This window comes from Manis pentadactyla, chromosome 3 (assembly GCF_030020395.1).
Source record: "Manis pentadactyla isolate mManPen7 chromosome 3, mManPen7.hap1, whole genome shotgun sequence".
Taxonomy (NCBI): Eukaryota; Metazoa; Chordata; class Mammalia; order Pholidota; family Manidae; genus Manis; species Manis pentadactyla.
Window position 1 is genome coordinate 134,930,872 of NC_080021.1, and position 18,927 is coordinate 134,949,798.

At 34.1% G+C, this 18,927-nt stretch overlaps 1 protein-coding gene across 6 annotated transcripts in view; it reads right to left on the reverse strand.

The window, feature by feature from the left end:
• ERCC6L2 (ERCC excision repair 6 like 2) overlaps positions 1–18,927 on the reverse strand; it is a 210,056-nt gene that overhangs the window by 91,842 nt on the left and 99,287 nt on the right. For all 6 annotated transcript variants that reach the window (XM_036904383.2, XM_036904385.2, XM_036904380.2 and 3 more), the window contains 2 exons: positions 12,485–12,580; positions 338–437 (listed from right to left, as the gene is read on the reverse strand). In XM_036904383.2, coding sequence (XP_036760278.2) covers positions 338–437; positions 12,485–12,580 — 196 coding nt within the window. The remainder of the gene's footprint in view (positions 1–337; positions 438–12,484; positions 12,581–18,927) is intronic.

The window sequence follows — 18,927 nt, forward strand, 5'->3', positions numbered from 1 at the left end:
ATATTATAAATAGTTAGAATAAAATTAAAAATATACTTTTATACAAGTTTGTTCCTAATCCTTGAAAACAAATGTTTACTTTCTTTTAATTAAAGTATAGTTAACATACAATATTATATTCATTTCAAGTGTATGACATGGTGATTCAACATTAATAGACATTACAAGTGGTCACCACAATAAATGTAGCTATGTCGTGATCATACACAGCTGTCAAGTGTTATTAGCTGTATTTCCTATGCTGTATGTTGCATCCTTTTTTTAATAACTGAAAGTTTGTACCTTTTAATCCCCTTAAATGTTTACTTCTTCATAAAACAGAGGGAAATATATTTACCTGCTTGTACACCTGTCGTAAGTACATGATCTCCTCCACAGTTCCCAAGGATATCAGCCTAAGCACTTTGACATCCCTGCATTGCCCAATTCTATAGGCTCTGCAAAAAGACAAAAAGCAAGAGCAACAGAAATCAAGTGAAACAATTTTGGTTCAGGAGGTGGCTTCTGGACATAACAGGCTAATTTGCTTTGCTTTGTACACAGCACAGTATTATGTGTATCATAATTGGGGTGATCTTATTAACACCATGTATTATAAGCTGCATATAACTATCAAGCAAATAGTAATGGATAATTTAAATCTCTATAATTTAAATCCATATCTGACTTGCTTGAATGCCCATAGAGTCTAACAAGATGTCTTATAAACACTAAATGATCAACAAGTATTTTTTTTTATGTAACACTGAAAAGCAAATGAAATTTCTCCATTAATTAAAATATCTCCCAAAACTGGGTCTAATAACCATATGAAGTTATAGATTTCTGACTATTATTTCAGTTTCTTCTACGATTATCTGAGTATATTTTTATACTTTATCTTTAGACAATCTTAATCACTTACAATCTTCTAGAAAAAGGCCTTTTTTCATGTAGATTTCCAAATGTATTTGTATAAACCTGAACATAAAAATGTTACATATTATAATAAAAAGGTAGTGGTTATATGGCCTTTCCACTTCCTAAGCTTTTCTGTGTATCTGCCTTTTTAATTCAGATTAGACTTCTCAAAAGTCTGTCTGTTTTACTCTTTTCAATGATTTAAAATTGTTTTTGTTTTTAATAACTTACACAATTTCTTGTACTTTCCCTATATTTACTTTGTTGCTCTTTTTCTAGTTTTCTAAACGATACCCTTTTTTTCACTTACTTTCAGTCTTTCCTTTCTGAGAAATAAATGCAAAACTCTAACATCAGAACTTAAATACTGATTCACAGTGATTTCATTTTTTTAAACAGTTTTCTTTCTGTCGAATTTAATCAATTCTTCTCTCTTGACTTCCTCTTTATTGTGGTAAAATATACATAAATATAAAACTTAATCATTTTTACCATTTTTAAAGGTACAGCTCAGTAACTGTAAATACACTCACACTGTTCTAACACCATACCATTGAACCATCATGACTATCCATTTACATGCTTTCCATCTTTCCCAACTGAAACACTTAGTGTGAAACAGTAACTCCCATTCCCAGCCACAGCCCCTGGCGACCACCATCCTACTTCCTGCCTCTGAACCTGACAGGCCTAGGTACAGCATATTAGTGAGATCATATAGTATTTGTCCTTTTGTGCTGAAAACACACATCCTTTCCTTATTGCTGTTCTTAGAGGAAAAACTTCCAATTTTTTACAATTGAGTATGATGTCATCTGTGGGTTTTTCATGAACAGCCTTTACTATGTTGAGGTAGTCACCTTCTATCCATAGTTTGTTGGTTTTTTCAGGAAAGAGTGTTGAATTTTGTCAAATGCCTTTTCTGCATCAATTGAGATGTGATTCATTTTCCTTCTTTCTGTTTATGTGATGTATTACATAGACTAATTTTAGAGTGTTGAACCATCCTAACATTCCAGTAATAAATCCAAGTTGGTCATTATATATCATTCTTTTAATATGTTGCTTAGTTAAGTTTGCTCATATTTTACTGAAGATTTTTACATTGATATTCATAAGGGATATTGACCTCTAGTTTCTTTTCTTATAGGATCTTTGCCTGGTTTTGGTGTCAAAGTCAGTCTGGCCTCAGAGAATGAGTTAGGAAGCATCCCTCCTCTTCAACATTTTGGAAGAGTTTGAGAAGAACTGGTGTTAATTCTTTGCATGTATTATAGATTTCACCAGTGAAGCCATCTGGTCTTGGATTTTTATTGAGAGGTTTTCAATTACTGATTCAATTTCCTTAGTTATTGTACAGCTATTAAGACATTCTATTTCTTCATAATCCAATCTTGGTAGGTTATGTTTCCAGGTGTTCATTTTATTTAGGCTTTCAAACTTGTTGGCATACAGTTGTTCACAGTGCTCTCTTAATCCTTTACTTCTGTTTCTGCCAAAAACATCTTTGGAATTTCAATAGGGATTACACTGAATTTATAGAGAGCTTTGAACAATATCAACATTTTAACAATACTAAATTCTCTGATTCATTAACTTAGGATGTTCTTCCATTTATATGCATCTTCTTTAATTTCTTTCAGCAATATATATACATATATATTTTTTTTTTTTTGGGGGGGGTATCATTAATCCACAATTACATGAGGAATATTATGTTTACTAGACTCCCCCCATCAGCAAGTACCCCCCACAAACCCCATTTCAGTCACAGTCCATCAGCATAGTAAGATGCTGTAGAATCACTACTTGTGTTCTCTGTGTTGCACAGCCCTCCCTGTGCCCCCCCACATTATAAGTGCTAATCGTAATGCCCCCTTTCTTTTATCGCCCCACTTATCCCTCCCTTCCTACCCATTCTCCCCAGTCCCTTTCCCTTTGGTAACTGTTAGTCCATTCTTGGGTTCTGTGATTCTACTGCTGTTTTGTTCCTTCAGTTTTTTCTTTGTTCTTATACTCCACATATGAGTGAAATCATTTGGTACTTGTCTTTCGCCACCTGGCTTATTTCACTGAGCATAATACCCTCTAGCTCCATCCAAGTTGTTGCAAATGGTAGGATTTGTTTTCTTCTTATGGCTGAATAATATTCCATTCTGTATATGTACCACCTCTTCTTTATCCATTCATCTACTGATGGACACTTAGGTGGCTTCCATTTCTTGACTATTGTAAATAGTATGTGATAAACATAGTGCATATGTCTTTTTCAAACTGGGCTGCTGCATTCTTAGGGTAAATTCCTAGAAGTGGAATTCCTGGGTCAAATGGTATTTCTATTTTGAGCTTTTTGAGGAACCTCCATACTACTTTCCACTATGGTTGAACTAGTTTACATTCCTACCAGCAGTATAGGAGGGTTCCCCTTTCTCTACAACCTCGCCAACATTTGTTGTTGTTTGTCTTTTGGATGGTGGTGATCCTTACTGGTGTGAGGTGATATCTCACTGTGGTTTTAATTTGCATTTCTCTGATAACTAGCAATGTGGAGCATCTTTTCATGTGTCTGTTGGCAATCTGAATTTCTTCTTTGGAGAACTGTCTGTTCGGCTCCTCTGACCATTATTTGCTTTTTGTTTGTTGAGGTGTGTGAGCTCTTTATATATTTTGGATGTCAAGCCTTTATAGGATCTGTCATTTATAAATATATTCTCCCATACTGTAGGATGCCTTTTTGTTTTACTGATGGTGTCCTTTGCTGTACAGAAGCTTTTCAGCTTGATATAGTCCCACTTGCTCATTTTTGCTTTTGTTTCCCTTGCCCGAGGACATACGTTCATGAAGAAGTCACTCATGTTTATGTCCAAGAGATTTTTGCCTATGTTTTTTTCTAAGAGTTTTATGGTTTCATGACTTACATTCAGGTCTTTGATCCATTTTGAATTTACTTTTGTGTATGGGGTTAGACAATGATCTAGTTTCATTCTCTTACATGTAGCTGTCCAGTTTTGCCAACACCAGCTGTTGAAGAGGCTGTCATTTCCCCATTGTATGTCCATGGCTCCTTTATTGTATATTAATTGACCATATATGTTTGGGTTAATATCTGGACTCTCTATTCTGTTCCACTGTTCTGTGGGTCTGTTCTTGTGCCAGTACCAAGTATTCTTGATTACTGTGGCTTTGTAGTAGAGCTTGAAGTTGGGAAGTGAGATGCCCCCTGCTTTATTCTTCCTTCTCAGGATTGCTTTGGCTATTCGGGGTCTTTTGCGGTTCCATATGAATTTTGAAACTATTTGTTCCAGTTCATTGAAGAATGCTGTTGGTATTTTGATAGGCATTGCATTGAATCTGTAGATTGCTTTAGGCAGGATGGCCATTTTGACAATATTAATTCTTCCTAGCCAAGACATGGAATGAGTTTCCATTTGTTAGTGTCCTCTTTAATTTCTCTTACGAGTGTCTTGTAGTTTTCAGGGTATAGGTCTTAAACTTCTTTGGTTAGGTTTATTCCTAGGTATTTTATTCTTTTTGATGCAATTGTGAATGGAATTATTTTCCTGATTTCTCTTTCTGTTAGTTCATTATTAGTGTATAGGAAAGCAACCGATTTCTGTGTATTAATTTTGTATCCTGCAACTTTCTTTCAGCAATATTTTTTAGTTTGCAGTGTATAAGCTTTTTGCTTCCTTGTTTTATTCATAAGTTTTTTATGCTATTGTTAAACAGAATTATTTTTAAAATTTTCCTTTCAGACTGTTTATTGCTAGTATATGGAAATGAAATTGATTTTTGCATGTGGACTTTGTATCCTACAACTTTTCTGAATCAGTTTATTAGCTTGAACGGTTTTTATGTGTGGAATCTTTAGGGTTTTCTACATATAAGATCATGCCATCTGTGAACAAAGACAGTTTTACTTCTTCCTCTCCAATCTGGATGCCTTTTATTTCTTTTTCTTACCTAACTGTTCTGGCTAGGACTTCCAGTACTATTCTGAACACAGGTGGTGAAAGTAGGCATCTTTGTTTTGTTCCTGATCCTAAAGGAAAGCATTCAGTCTTTCAACATTGATTATGATGTTATCTGCAGGTTTTTCACAAATGCATTTTATTATGTTGAGGTACTTTCCTTCTATCCCTAGTCTGCTATCATGAAAGGGGATTGAATTTTGTCAAATGCTTTTCCTGCATCATTTGCCATCCTTGCATTCCAGGATAAATCCCACTTGTACACGGTATATAAACCATAATATGCTGTTGAATTTGGTTTGCTAATATTTTGCTGAGGATTTCTGCAAAAATATTCATTAGGAATTTTGGTTAGCAGTTCCTTTTCTTACAGTGTCTTTGCTTGGCTTTGGTATCAGGGCACTGCTGGCCTTACAGAATGAGTTAGGTAGTGCTCCTACATCTTTAATTTTTTGGATGAGTTTGAAAAGGATTGGTATTAGTTCTTCTTTAAATGTTTGGTAGAACTCACCAATGAATTCATCTGGTTCTGGTATTTTATTTGTGGCATTTTTTATTACTTCTTTCTAGTTATAGGTCTATTCATATTTTCTATTTCTTTATGAACCAGTCTTGGTAAGCTATATATTTCTCAGAATTTATGCATTTCACTTAGTTATCCAATTTGTTCATGCATACTTGTTTATAGTACTGTATTATAATCCTTTCTATTTCTGTAAAACCAGTAGTAATGTCCCTCTTTTCCTTCTAATTGTAGTTATTTCAGTCTCCTTTTTTTCTTAGTTAATCTAGCTAAAGATTTGTCAAGTTTGTTGATCTATGTGAAAAAATAACTCTTGGTTTCATTCATCTTTTTCCTGTTGTTTTTTCTTTAGCCTGTATTTCATTTATCTATGCTCTAATCTTTTATTTCCTTCCTTTTGCTAGCTTTGAGTTTAGTTCTTCTTTTTCTAGTTCCTTAAGATATAAGGTTAGATTGATTTGAGACCCTTCTTTTTTAATGTACGCATTTACAGCTATAAATTTCTCTTTTAGCACTGCTTTCACTACATTGCATAAGTTATGGTATGGTGTGTCTTCATTTTCATTTTCTCCTTGTGATTTCTTTTTTTGACCCATTGGTTGCTTAAGAGTGTGTTGTTTAATTTCAACATATCTGTGAGTTTTCCTATTTCTTCTGCTGTTGATTTCTAGTTTCTCTCTATTGTGACTGGAGAAGAAATTATACAATTTCAATCTTTTAGAATTTATTAACATGTTCTGTGGCCTAACATATGGTCTACCATGGAGAAGTTCTATGTGCACTTGAAAAAAAAATGTGTATTTTGCTGTTGCTAGAAAGGAGTTCTGTATATGACTGTTAGGTCCAATCTGTTTATAACATTGTTCAAGTCCTCTTTACTGATCTTCTGACTGGATGGTCTATCCATTATTGAACATGGGGCATTAAAGCCTCTACTACTATTGTACAGCTGTCTATTACTCTTTTCAATTATGTCAATACTCACTTTATATATTTTGGAGCTCAGAGGTTTGGTGCATTATAATTGTTAAAGCTTCTTGGCAAATTTATTTTTTTAACATTGTATAATATCCTTCTTCATCTCTTGTAACGGTTTTCAACTTAAAGTCTATTTTTTCTTAAATTAGTATAACCATTCCTGCTTTCTTTTAGTTACTATTTGTACAGAATATCTTTTTCCTTCCTTTCTCTTTTAACCTCTGCGTGTTCTCAGATTTAATGTAAGTGTTTTACAGGCAGCATATAGTTGGGATACTGTTTCTTATTTTTTAATCCATACTGCCAATCTATGTCTTTTGATTGGGGAGTTTAATCCAAATAAAATGGAATTTGCCATTTTGTTTTCTGTATGTCTCATAACTATTTTGTCCCTCATTTCCTCAATTACTGCCTCCCTTTGCATTATGTAATTTTTAAAAGACACATTTTGATTCCTTTCTCATTTCCTTTTGTATGCAGTCTATACGTATTTTCTTTGTGGTTACCATGAAGATTAAATATAATGCCCAAAAGTTATAACAATCTATCTTAAATTGATACCAACTTAATTTCAATTGCACTAAAAAAACCTACTTTACAGCTTTCCCCCACTTTCATACTACTGATGTCAGAAATTATATTATGTCATGTATCCTTTAACACAGATTTATAATTTGTCTTTTAAATCATGTAGAAAATAAAAGGTAGAATTATAAACCAAAATTACAATAATACTGGTTTTTTTGTATTTGTCCATGCACTTGCCTGTACTCAAGAAGTTTATATTTTCATATGGCTTTCAGTTACTGTTAAGAGTTCTTTCATTTGAACTTGTAAGTCTCTCTTTAGCATTTCTTGTAGGGCATGTCTACTGGTAATAACTTCTGCAGCTTGTGATTCTGGGGATGTCTTAATTCCTCTCTTATTTTTGAAGGACAGTTTTGCCTGATACAGAATTCTCATTTGATGGTTTTTTATTTTGGTGCTTTAAATATATCATCCCACTGCCTTCTGGCCTGTAAGGTTTCTGCTGAGAAACCCACTGATAATTTTACTGGAGATCCCCTATATATTACAAGTCAATTTTTTCTTGCTACTTTAAAGATTCCCTTGTCTTTGACTTTTGACAGTTTGATAATATGTCTTGGTGTGGGTCTCTTTGGGTGTATCCTATCTAGAGTTTGTTGAACTTCTTTTGTTTACCCATGTCATTCCTCAAATTTGCGATCTTATTATTTCAGTCATTACTCAAAGAACTTTCGTCCTTTTCTCTCTCCTTTTGGAATACCTATAATGCACCTATTTGTTGAGTCCTGTTGGTTTCTTAGGCTATGTTTATTTTTCTTCACCATTTTTCTTTTTGGTCTTCAGATCTGCCTTCAAGTCAGTTGGCTCTTTTCTTCTGTCTGTTCTGTTGAACACCTGTGGTGCTTTTTCAATTCAGTTATTGTATTTTTCAAGTCCAGAGTTCCTGTTTTTTTAAAATAATTTCTACCTCTTTGTTGATATTCTCATTTTGTTCTTACATTGGGTTTCTGATTTCCTTTAGTTCTTTGTTTATGTTTCATTTAGCTCTTAGAGTTAGAAGAGTTGTTTTGAAGTCTTTGTTTAGTAAGTCCTATGCCTATATTTCTTTAGGCACAGTTTCTAGAGATTTATTTTGTTCCTTGAAGTGGGCTATTTTCTTTGGATGCTTTATTTTTCTTGTTGGAAACTGGCCATTTGATAAGAGAGCCACTTCTCCCAGTCTTTGCAGACTGGTATGGAAATTATTCACTAATTAGCCAGGTGTCTCTTGAGCCTTGGGAGCAGCTTAAGCTTAAAATCTTCTTAGGTCATTTCTGGTTATGTGTCGTGTGTGTGTGTGTGTGTGTGTGTGTGTGTGTGTGTAAGATTTCCCCTGCATATACAAATACTTTAAGATGTCTTAAATTCCCAAAGAATCTTACCTCAGGTTCTCAGGGCCTTAATATTATATTGTATTCCTCTACTCATAATCTCATATCCCATGTGTCTGCAGGTGCATGGTCCCACTGTAACTTTCATGCACCATGAAGCTTTCCCACTGCCTTCCATAGCTTTTGCCAGTCTTGAGATCTGAGCTATGCCATCCTCACCTATATTGAGTCAGGTGAAACAGAAACCAGTCCCTCTGCCAGCCCACAGTTAAGAAAGGTGCAAAAGTTCTACACTGCTCCTTCCAGACTGCAGGAGGAAATGGAATTGGGTGCTTCCTCCTGGCTGTGCTGCACTAGAGGGTGAGGAAAGGATGAGTAGAAAGGCTACAAAATTTCCTGCCATTTTGAATATAGCTTCTTCTTGATTGGGAATTCACTTGGTTACTGTAGATGTGACTGGTGTACAGAACTCCTGAAAGTTATTAACCAGTCTAATTGTTCTTTTAATTCTTCTATGGGGAAACAAACCTAGGGGTTCCTAGTCCATCATCTTGCTGACCTTACTCTTTGATTTCCTTTTTAACATAAGTTAAAAATATTATATAGTGTCCATATGGCTAGGTTTTTATCAGTTACACATTTATTGCTATTTTCTAGGATTTTTTTGGATTGGAGCCATGGAATCTAGTCTTCGTGATTTCTATTAAAACATATAGTCATTTAAAAATATGGTCTACAAACATTTGAAAGATTGGGTATTCCCAGTTGTTACCTGGTTTTACATATTTATTCAATTAAGCTAGGTAACTTATTCAAATAATTTATGTACTTCCTCTTTGCCTACTTAATCTATTAATTTTTTTGAGAGAGATATAATAAGTTTTCCATCATTACTGTGGATCTGTCCACCTCCCATCATATTATAAGAGTTCTGGTTTTGTTATATAGTGACTATTACACTTTCCTCATGGCTTGTATCCCAATTTTGCTTTCCTTAATGGTTTTGCCTTGAATTATATTAATATTTTGATTGTTATTAATATTGCCACTCTTCTTTTGCTTTTTAAAATTATATATATTTATATATATATATAATAGAATAATCCTCAATCTCATTTTTCCTTTTTACCTTCTTTTTTTTAAAAGGGAATTTTAACTCACTCATATTTTTATTTTGCCTTATTTCTGACAGTTTATGTTATCTTTTGTATTTTCCATTATTCTTTCTTCCATCTCTTCCTATATACTCATATTTCCTATCATTTACTAAAATAATTATATTTTCTCAGTGCACTTTTAAAATTTCTTTTGGAAGTTCTGTTTGGATGTTTTATATCTGATTTCTCAAAGTAGACTTAAAGATCAATTTTGTCGTAATTGCCTTGGGTGGTTTTTCAAAAATTGTGGTAAAATATACATAAGAATTACCATTTAACCATTTTTAAATGTATAGTTCAGTTGCATTAAGAAACTTCACAATGTTTTGCAACCATGACCTTCATCTCTATAACTTTGTCCTCATAACAAACTAAAGCTCTGTACCCATTAAACAGTGACTCCCCATTCCCCACCTCTTCCTGGCCCCTTGTAAACCACCATTGTACTTTCTATCTCTATGAATTTGGCTATTCCAGATACCTCATATAAGTGGAATCATAAAATCTCTGTCTTTTTTAATCTTATTTCAATTAGCACAATGTCTTAAAGGTTCATCCATGATGTAGCACATATCAGAATTTCATTTCTTATTTTTTGTATCTATGAGATGATGGATGTTAACTAGACTTACTATGATGATCATTTCCTAATAGAAGTAATTCAAGTTTATACATTGCTATATGCCCATTACAGCTCAATAAAACTGAAAGAAAAAAACAATTTAATTCCTTTTTAAGGTTGAGTACTTTGAACACAGGTGTGCAAATCTCTCTGAGTTTCCGCTTTCAATTCTTTGGTGTATACCCAGAAGTGGGATTGTTGGAGGATATCGCAATTTTACGGTTAATTTTCTGAAAACCACCATATTGTTTTCCACAGCAGCTACACCATTTTATAATTTCCACCAGCAATGCACAAGAGTTCCAGTTTTTCCATATGCTCACCATGACTTCTGTTTTCTATTTTTTAATAGTAGTCACCCTAATGGGTGTGAAGTGATATTTCTTTTTAGTTTTGCTTTGCATTTCCCTAATGATTAGTCATGTTGAGCATCTTTTCAAGTGCTTAATGGCCATTTTCTATCTTTTTGGAATAAATGTCCATTCAAGTCCTTTCTCCATTTTTGAGCTGGGTTGTTATTTTTTGGTTGTTGAATTTTAGGATTTTTTTAAAAATATATTCTAGATATTAATTCCTTACCACAAATGTGATTTGCAAATATTTTCTCCTATGCTGTAGGCTGTCTTTCAACCTGCTGATATTGTCCTTTCATGTACAACCTGAGGAGTTTTTAAAATGTGGACTGTAGAACCCCACCCTGGACCTGCAGAGCTGAGATACCTGGAGGGTGGAGCTTGAGTCTCGGTGTTTTCAGAGTGAGCCAAGAATCACTATGCCCTGCTCTTTTTGTTGGTGCTCTTAAATTTTTTACTAGCATATAAACATGTTTTTGGCATACATTTTGAAAACTGAAATATTCTAATACAATTCCTCCCCACCCTTGTTGTTTTATTGAAATTACATAGTTTTAGTTTTATTATTTTCTTATATCATCTCTCATTCTTTATAACTACATTAAATCTCTCTCAAACTATCAACACTTATGTAGACTTTTTAAATAGCAGAGCTTTTTCTGATGATCACTGCTCTATGTATGTCTTCCTATGTGTAGAATATTTCATGTTGGATTATATTCTTGGGTAATGTTTTCAGACCCTGAGTAATACATTGCTCAGTTCTTAGATGACAAAAGTTGCTTTGTCTCCACATATTCATGTTTTATCCACTGATTACAGCTTCAAGTCAAAATAATTTTCTTCTAGATACAGTCATATGAATTGTCACTTTGACAACTCTATTGTCTTCTAGAATCCTATAATTCAGAAGAAAAGTCTGTTCTTCAAAGTCTGACCTGCAGAAATGAATGTGATTCTCATTTCTTTGCTGTAATCTGTTTTGCTCTTTTTGTCTTTGTTTTATAAATAATTTTCTTTCCCTCTTACTCACTCTGGCATCTTTTCACCTTTTTCTTTCTCTTTGGAACTTAGAAATATCAAATACGTATGTTTTCTCTCCCCTCAACCATTATTTCTGTCCTAAAATAGTCATTCCTTTTATTTCCATATACATTTCCACTTTTAATCCTCTCTATTTTATTATTCAGACCTACTGAATTATTTTGGTAGTAGTTTTAATTTCTAAGAATTTCTGAGTTTTCTCTGCACTTTTTTTCATGGTATCCTATCTTATTTTATTTCTTTCAGGGTCTGTTTTTCACCTTTCTTTCACACTGCTAGTTTTATTAAAATATCTCTTAATTCTTAATTTTCCATTCAAAAGAGGAACTGGGTGGATTGTATAGGAAAGCTGGCCTGGGTTTCCATGCAGGTACACAGGTCTAATAATTGTTTCCCCATTTTTGTGCTTGGGGAGACTACTTTAGATTTAGCCATACTTTATGCTCCAGTCCTAATGCCCTATAGAAACTTTTTAGCAGTCAGATTCCCCACTTATAAAATTTATGAAATGATACTTTAAGCTTTGATCAAGGAGCACCCATTAAGGGGAAATGGAAGAGGAACGTGTTTTAGTGTTAAAATATTAATTAATTTTCCAGCAGGATGCACTCTGCTTTGCTCCCACATATCCTGTGGTTGCTGACCCCATGCTTGGAGTTTTCCTTTGCTCTTCTGCTAAGTTTGGATTGTGGCTTTTCTCTGCTGGTTTCTTGATCATACAGACTCTCTTTGCCTTCTGTCTTCTAGGAGTTTCTCAAAATTTCTGATCTACTAATAATGACCTTTTCTAATTTTCAGCAGTATTATGGGTTTATTCTTTCTTCCTAAATCAATTCTGCTATAAGAATGGAATTTTGAGATGGATGGAAAATAAAGGCTATGACTGTTTTACCATTTAGATTTGTTAGTTCAAGGTTATCTTAATTAGAAGTTTTTCCCCTATTTTCTAATCACAATCATATCATAAGCAACCTAAAGTGTTCAGGAGCATTTTTAGATTAAAAGTATTTGCAGATCACTTTAAAGTTTGTATTATACCTGTCAATGGCTTGAAGATCATTGGCCGGATTCCAAGTAGGGTCAAATAATACAACAACATTGGCACCAACAAAATTGAGGCCTAGTCCACCAGCCCTAAAGGAACAGAAAAGAGCACATTAAAACAACAAACATAAATTTTGCTCTGTAACTCAATTTGACACAACTGAGCCCATAAACAAATCAATTCAACATAATATTACATTAACATCATAAAAGGTGATTAAAATAAAATATGCCACAAATGAAAGAGTTATGGAATACTGTTTTTCTATCACTCTATCCCTAAAAATATGACCATTAGAGCCCATTTAAATAGATTGTGTTGGTTTTTACATTTTTTGGATACTCAAATACTTTAAGATTTTCCTAACATAATTTTTAAAAAACTGTATATTCCAGCTAAATAAAGTAATAGACACATTTTAAAAAAATCAGTCCAGGAGTAGAAAAGCTTTTCCTTATCCCTCCAAGTGCCAATAAAACCCTGGACATCACATATAAAATAAACATAAGACTCTGAAAGGCAGAGAATGCCAATTGGCTAGGGACTACCACCTTAAGGAATGATAAGGCAGTGAGTTCTCTGGCTTTCTTTTTGCCTAATATATCCCACACTGGGTCTGGAGAAGCCAGAGAACTGGAAATGCCAACAGCCACAGGCAAAAAAGCCCCAAGAAAAGTCATCTTCCTTTAGCCAGAGAACCAGGAAAGGTTTAGCGTCTTAAACAGAAAAACGTTAGATAATAACCAACATACACTTGCAAATACCATGGAAAAAATCTGTGGCCCCATCCCTTACCTGGTCAACAAAGGCTGAATGAGGAAAATAGATTTCTGCTTTTGCCTGACTATAATGCAGTGCTTTTCAATACAACCCGGGTGGGGTCAGAGAAAACTGATTGAGGAGCTGGGACTTTCATTTCTGCCCAGCTATAACCAAGTCCCCTCTGTACAGTGTGTGGAGGCCATGCAGAAACAGTGATGAAGCACCTCATTCTCAGGTATCAACAGAGACCAAGTAAGAAATGTAGATTTCCACCTCTGCATGACTGGCACGATAAAACATATTTAAAAATACAGAGAGAATCATAATATAATATCCAAATGTCTAGCACACAGTAAAAATTACTAGTCATACCACCATCTAGAAAAATCTCAACCTGACTGAGAAAACCATGAGACAGTAACACTGCAATGAGTCAGATGCTGGAATCACCTGACAGGAATTTTAATGCAGCCATAATAAAAATGCTCCAAAAAAGCAATTACAAATACTCTTGAAACAACTAAAAAAAGAAAGTCTTAGCAAAGAGGATATAAAGAAGAACCAAATGAAATTTTTAGAACTGAAAAATAACTTGAGTTACAAAACTCGTTGGATGGACTCAGTAGTACAGTAGAGATGACAGAGGACAGAATGAGTAAACATAAGAACAGGTGGATATTTTTTAGTCTATCTAAAGAACACAAAGAGACTGTACTGAAAAAGAAATGAACAGCGTCTTAGAGACCTGAGGGACAATAACAAAAGAGCTAATACTCATATAATTATAGTCTCAGGAGAAAACAGAGGGTGAAACTGTAAAAGTATTTCAAGAAACATGGCTGAAAACTTCCCAAATCTGGGAAGACATACACTGACAGAATCAAAAAGTTGTGTGATCTCCAAAAAGGATAAACTCAAAAGAAATCCATGCCTAGGCGCATCATAAATAAACTTCTGAAAACAGAAGACAAAGTCTTGAAAGCAGGCAGACAAAAATGACATACTGCTTTTAATGGAACACCAATTTAAATGACAGTGGATTTCTCATCAGAAACCATGGAGGCCAGAAGGAAGTAGTATATTTTTAAAGTGTTGAACTGTTGATCTAGAATTCTATATCCAGCAAAAGTAGCCTTCAGGAATGAAAAGGAAATCATGACATTCTCAGATTAAGGAAAACTAAGGGAACTTGCCACTGACAGATGTAAAGGGAAAATTAACAACTAAAAAGCCAACCAATATCAAGTCTTGTCAAATTTACCTCAAAGATGTTTTTCTCATGTGACCCTCCCCCATTCCTACTTCCACTGCCCTACTCCAAGCCCTTATTATATCACTCCCATATGTGTTACTCCACTGGCTTCCTGTATCCCTTACCTCAGATCTTAAATCCATTTTCATATTATAAAAAATTATTTTAAGCACAGAATATAAAAAACTACATAATCCATTCCTCTGTTTACAATCTCACAATCCTTACCCATCAGAGACCAACCCTCCAGGCCTCAATAATGAGGCCTACCACCTCTGCAGCTATATTCTTGACCTTTATCATATAGAACTACCAATATACTTAAAGATGCCTTCATACACTGTTGGCAGTTTTCTTTGCTCACTTATTTGCCTAATTTCTACTTATCCTTTAAGCATCACTCATGAAACATGGACTAAATATCCCTCCCCTTTGCTTCCTTCTATTTTGCATTTACTATACTATTTTGAAACCATCCTTTTACATATTTTGTAACAACTCTTCCCTCCATCCTACTTTTTTAGTTATAAACTTTAAAAGCTGGGGCTTAATCTTTTACATCTTTTCTTTTCTAGGATCTATCACAGAATGTTCAATATCTCTTTAAGTTAACTAGTGATTCCTCCTAGTCATATATCCAGCTTTTCCCTCCATGTATGTTAAGTTCTAGCCATGTAAATTCTCCACTCATTTTTGTACCTATGCTGTACTCTCTCCTTAAAAACCCCTTTACATAAACTTGCTTTTCCTTTTTCTTCTTATATCCATAAAGGGTCAGTTTAAACATCACAAGCCTTCTATCTTTCTTGATATCTATTCTCTAAATGCTCATGGAACTTTAAGTATAACTGCAGTAAAGCATTTATTGTATTATAAACCCCACAATGGCAAAAAAAAAAATTCTTGTTCTTTTTATCTCACATTAAGGGTCAATGAAAACAACTGAGTTGAATAAAATAGTGTGAGATTGGTTAGACAACATAATAAAATAAATCAGTACAGGCAGATTTTAACAATAGGTATATGATTCTAATGGCTTATTTGAAGAGTGGTTTAGAATCTCTCTTGGGGCATATAACAAAAGAAATACCCTCATCTTTCTGGGTAAATTAAGACAGTTTGCTGGACTAAGGGTAAGATAAATACAAAATGGTTTTTCTTACGGGCCTTTCAGACTATGATTCATGGTACTAGAATATTTAGAGGTGCCTATATCATCTGGAAAAATTGACTTTTGAAGTACAGTACCCTAAATCCTTAGCTTAATATTATCAGAGAATAATTACAAAAACACTACAGTTCAAAAAAGGTATCCTACAGTATGGGAGAACATATTCATAAATGACAGATCCGATAAAGGATTGACATCCAAAATACATAAAGAGCTCACACGCCTCAACAAACAAAAAGCAAATAATCCAATTAAAAAATGGGCAGAGGAGCTGAACAGACAGTTCTCTAAAGAAGAAACCTAGATGACCAACAGCCACATGAAAAGATGCTCCACATCGCTAATCATCAGAGAAATGCAAATTAAACCCACAATGAGGTATCACCTCACACCAGTAAGGATCGCCATCATCGAAAAGACAGACAACAACAAATGCTGGCAAGGTTGTGGAGAAAGGGGAACCCTCCTACACTGCTGGTGGGAATGTAAACTAGTTCAGCCATTGTGGAAAGCAGTATGGAGGTTCTTCAGAATGCTCAAAATAGAAATACCATTTGAACCAGGAATTCCACTTCTAGGAATTTACCCTAAGAATGCAGCACTCCAATTTGAAAAAGACAGATGCACCCCTATGTTTATCGCTGCACTGTTTACAATAGCCAAGATATGGAAGCAACCTAAATGTCCATCAGTAGATGAATGGATAAAGAAGAGGTGGTACATATATACAATGGAATATTACGCAGCCATAAGAAAAAAATAGATCCTACCATTCGCAACAACATGGATGGAGCTAGAGGGTATTATGCTCAGTGAAATAAGCCAGGCGGAGAAGGACAAGTACCAAATGATTTCACTCATATGTGGAGTATAAGAACAAAGGAAAACTGAAGGAACAAAACAGCAGCAGAATCACAGAACCTAAGAATGGACTAATAGTTACCAAAGGGAAAGGGACTGGGGACGATGGGTGGGAAGGGAGGGATAAGGGCGGGGAAAAAGAAAGAGGGCATTATGATTAGCATGTATAGTGCGTTGGGGACACGGGGAGGGCTGTACAACACAGAGAAGACAAGTAGTGATTTTACAGCATCTTACTACGCAGATGGACAGTGACTGTGAAGGGGTATATGGGGGGGACTTGGTGAAGGGGGGAACCTAGTAAACATAATGTTCTTTCTGTAATTGTAGATTAATGATACCAAAAAGAAAAAAAGCATTACAGTTCAAGTTACACATTTTGCTTAGAAAGTTGTTTCTAAGTCAATCAGTGTGTGATTCTGAGTGTCATGAAGAATGAAGTTGTGTCTAATAATCATGCTATAGGTCATCTTTTTGCCACTTAGATAGAAAGCCAAAAGTTTTATCTTCATTTTAACTTGATCTGTGAACAGGTGAATGACCTGTGAATATTCAGTGAACAGAAGTTACCCAAAGAAATATATTTTGGGCATTTTTTTATTAACATGAAATTAGTTAATGGCTTTGTTAGATATATTTTTCTATCAACCAAACATATTAGAATACTGCTAATTCCTTTTGGAATGAAGTTATTTCTAAAGATATTTTTTCTAAAGTATTCTTTTAGCAAAACTGAATGTATATGATGTTTATCTACTGAGTTAACAATATGAAATTCCTGTATAGCTTATTATATTTTACCTCATGGTAACTGTTATTTTCCCATGTTTTGAATTTCCTATATTTAATAATTATTATATGATATAATGATTTTTGTATTTTTTAAAAGGAAGGCAAAATCAGAATCCAAGGATAAGATGATTTTGTTTTCTTCAACACATTCCAATAAAGTTCCAAAGCCTTTCTCTGAGACTTTATCTTGCCGAGTTTCCCTTTTCAAATGCCTAGACTATCACATAACTCAACTCACATTTAGATAATGCTTTACACCAGCTGCTAATCATTCAGGGAGAGAAGAAGTTAATATTCTACTGTTTCTATCAAAATAGAAATTAACATTTATTGAGCACCTACTTAAATTATTTCCATATATCCTAATCTTTCATTCCCAAGACAGCTCTATGAGCTATCACCTTCATTTTACAAATGAGGAAATTGATAATCTGAAAAAGATGATTCTCTGTTTGATGATAATGTAACTCAGAATCCTAAACATTCAAACCTGTTACCCTGTTCTCATATGGCTAAAACAAAAGCTTACAACTTAAGCAATAAAATAAAATATAGCCCTTTTCAAACTGAGGACTGGTATTTGAGACAGACCCAAAATGAGCATACAGCCTTTTCATTCCTATGTCCTCCACATTTCATTCTTGTGTCAAATAAATACAGCAAAAGTATACTTTAACCATATCTTAATGTTCCAAAAAAGATGCCTTCAAAAAACTGTTTATTGTTATGTGTTAACTGCTATAAAGAGTCAAATGAAGTATTCATTTAAAGAATGCTTCTAAGGAAACTTAATAAATGTCCATGGATAGAAAGGCTCAATATCATAAAAATTCCAACTTTTCTCAATGTCATTTATAAATTCAATGAGTTCAATAAAAATTTCAACCCAAGAAAAAATTCCAGCTAACCCTTCTTTAATTAACTGAATAAGATGATTATGGAAATCTAAACTTTAAGGTGTTAATGTGCCAGAAGAAAGATAATTCAGAGACCAAAAGAGCTTAGAAAGCAAGAATAATTTTAGACTAAAAATTATTTCAAGTAAAATAATAAGAGTGGAAAATGACATTTTTCACAAGATAGAACAAAAGGATAAAAAGGCAAAATATGAAAAAAAGTTCAGAGATTTAAAGAATCAATATAGGAACTCTAAAATCTGACAACCCAGCATGCAAGAGAGACATACTGGAGAAAATGGAAGGGAAGCCCTTGTCAAAGAAATAACCAAAGAGGATTTTATAGAGTTGAAGAAGACTGCAAGCATTGAGACTGCCCAGCACAATAAATGAATAAATATCCACATCAAGACTCAAGTATCACTGCAAAACTTCAGCATACCGCAGATGAAGAGATCCTCTTGTGAATTCCCAAAGAGGAATGAAAATCAGATAGGCATTAGACATCTATTCAGCAATATCAAATTCCAGAAAACAATGCTTTGATACCATCAAAGATATGAGGAGATTACTTCCAATCTAGAATTCTATAGTTAGCCAAAGTAGCAACTGAGTGAGAGGGCAAACAGAACACATTTTCTGATATTCAAAGAAACTTTCTGCATGTCCTGGCTTACAAAGTTACCTGAAGATATTCTCCAG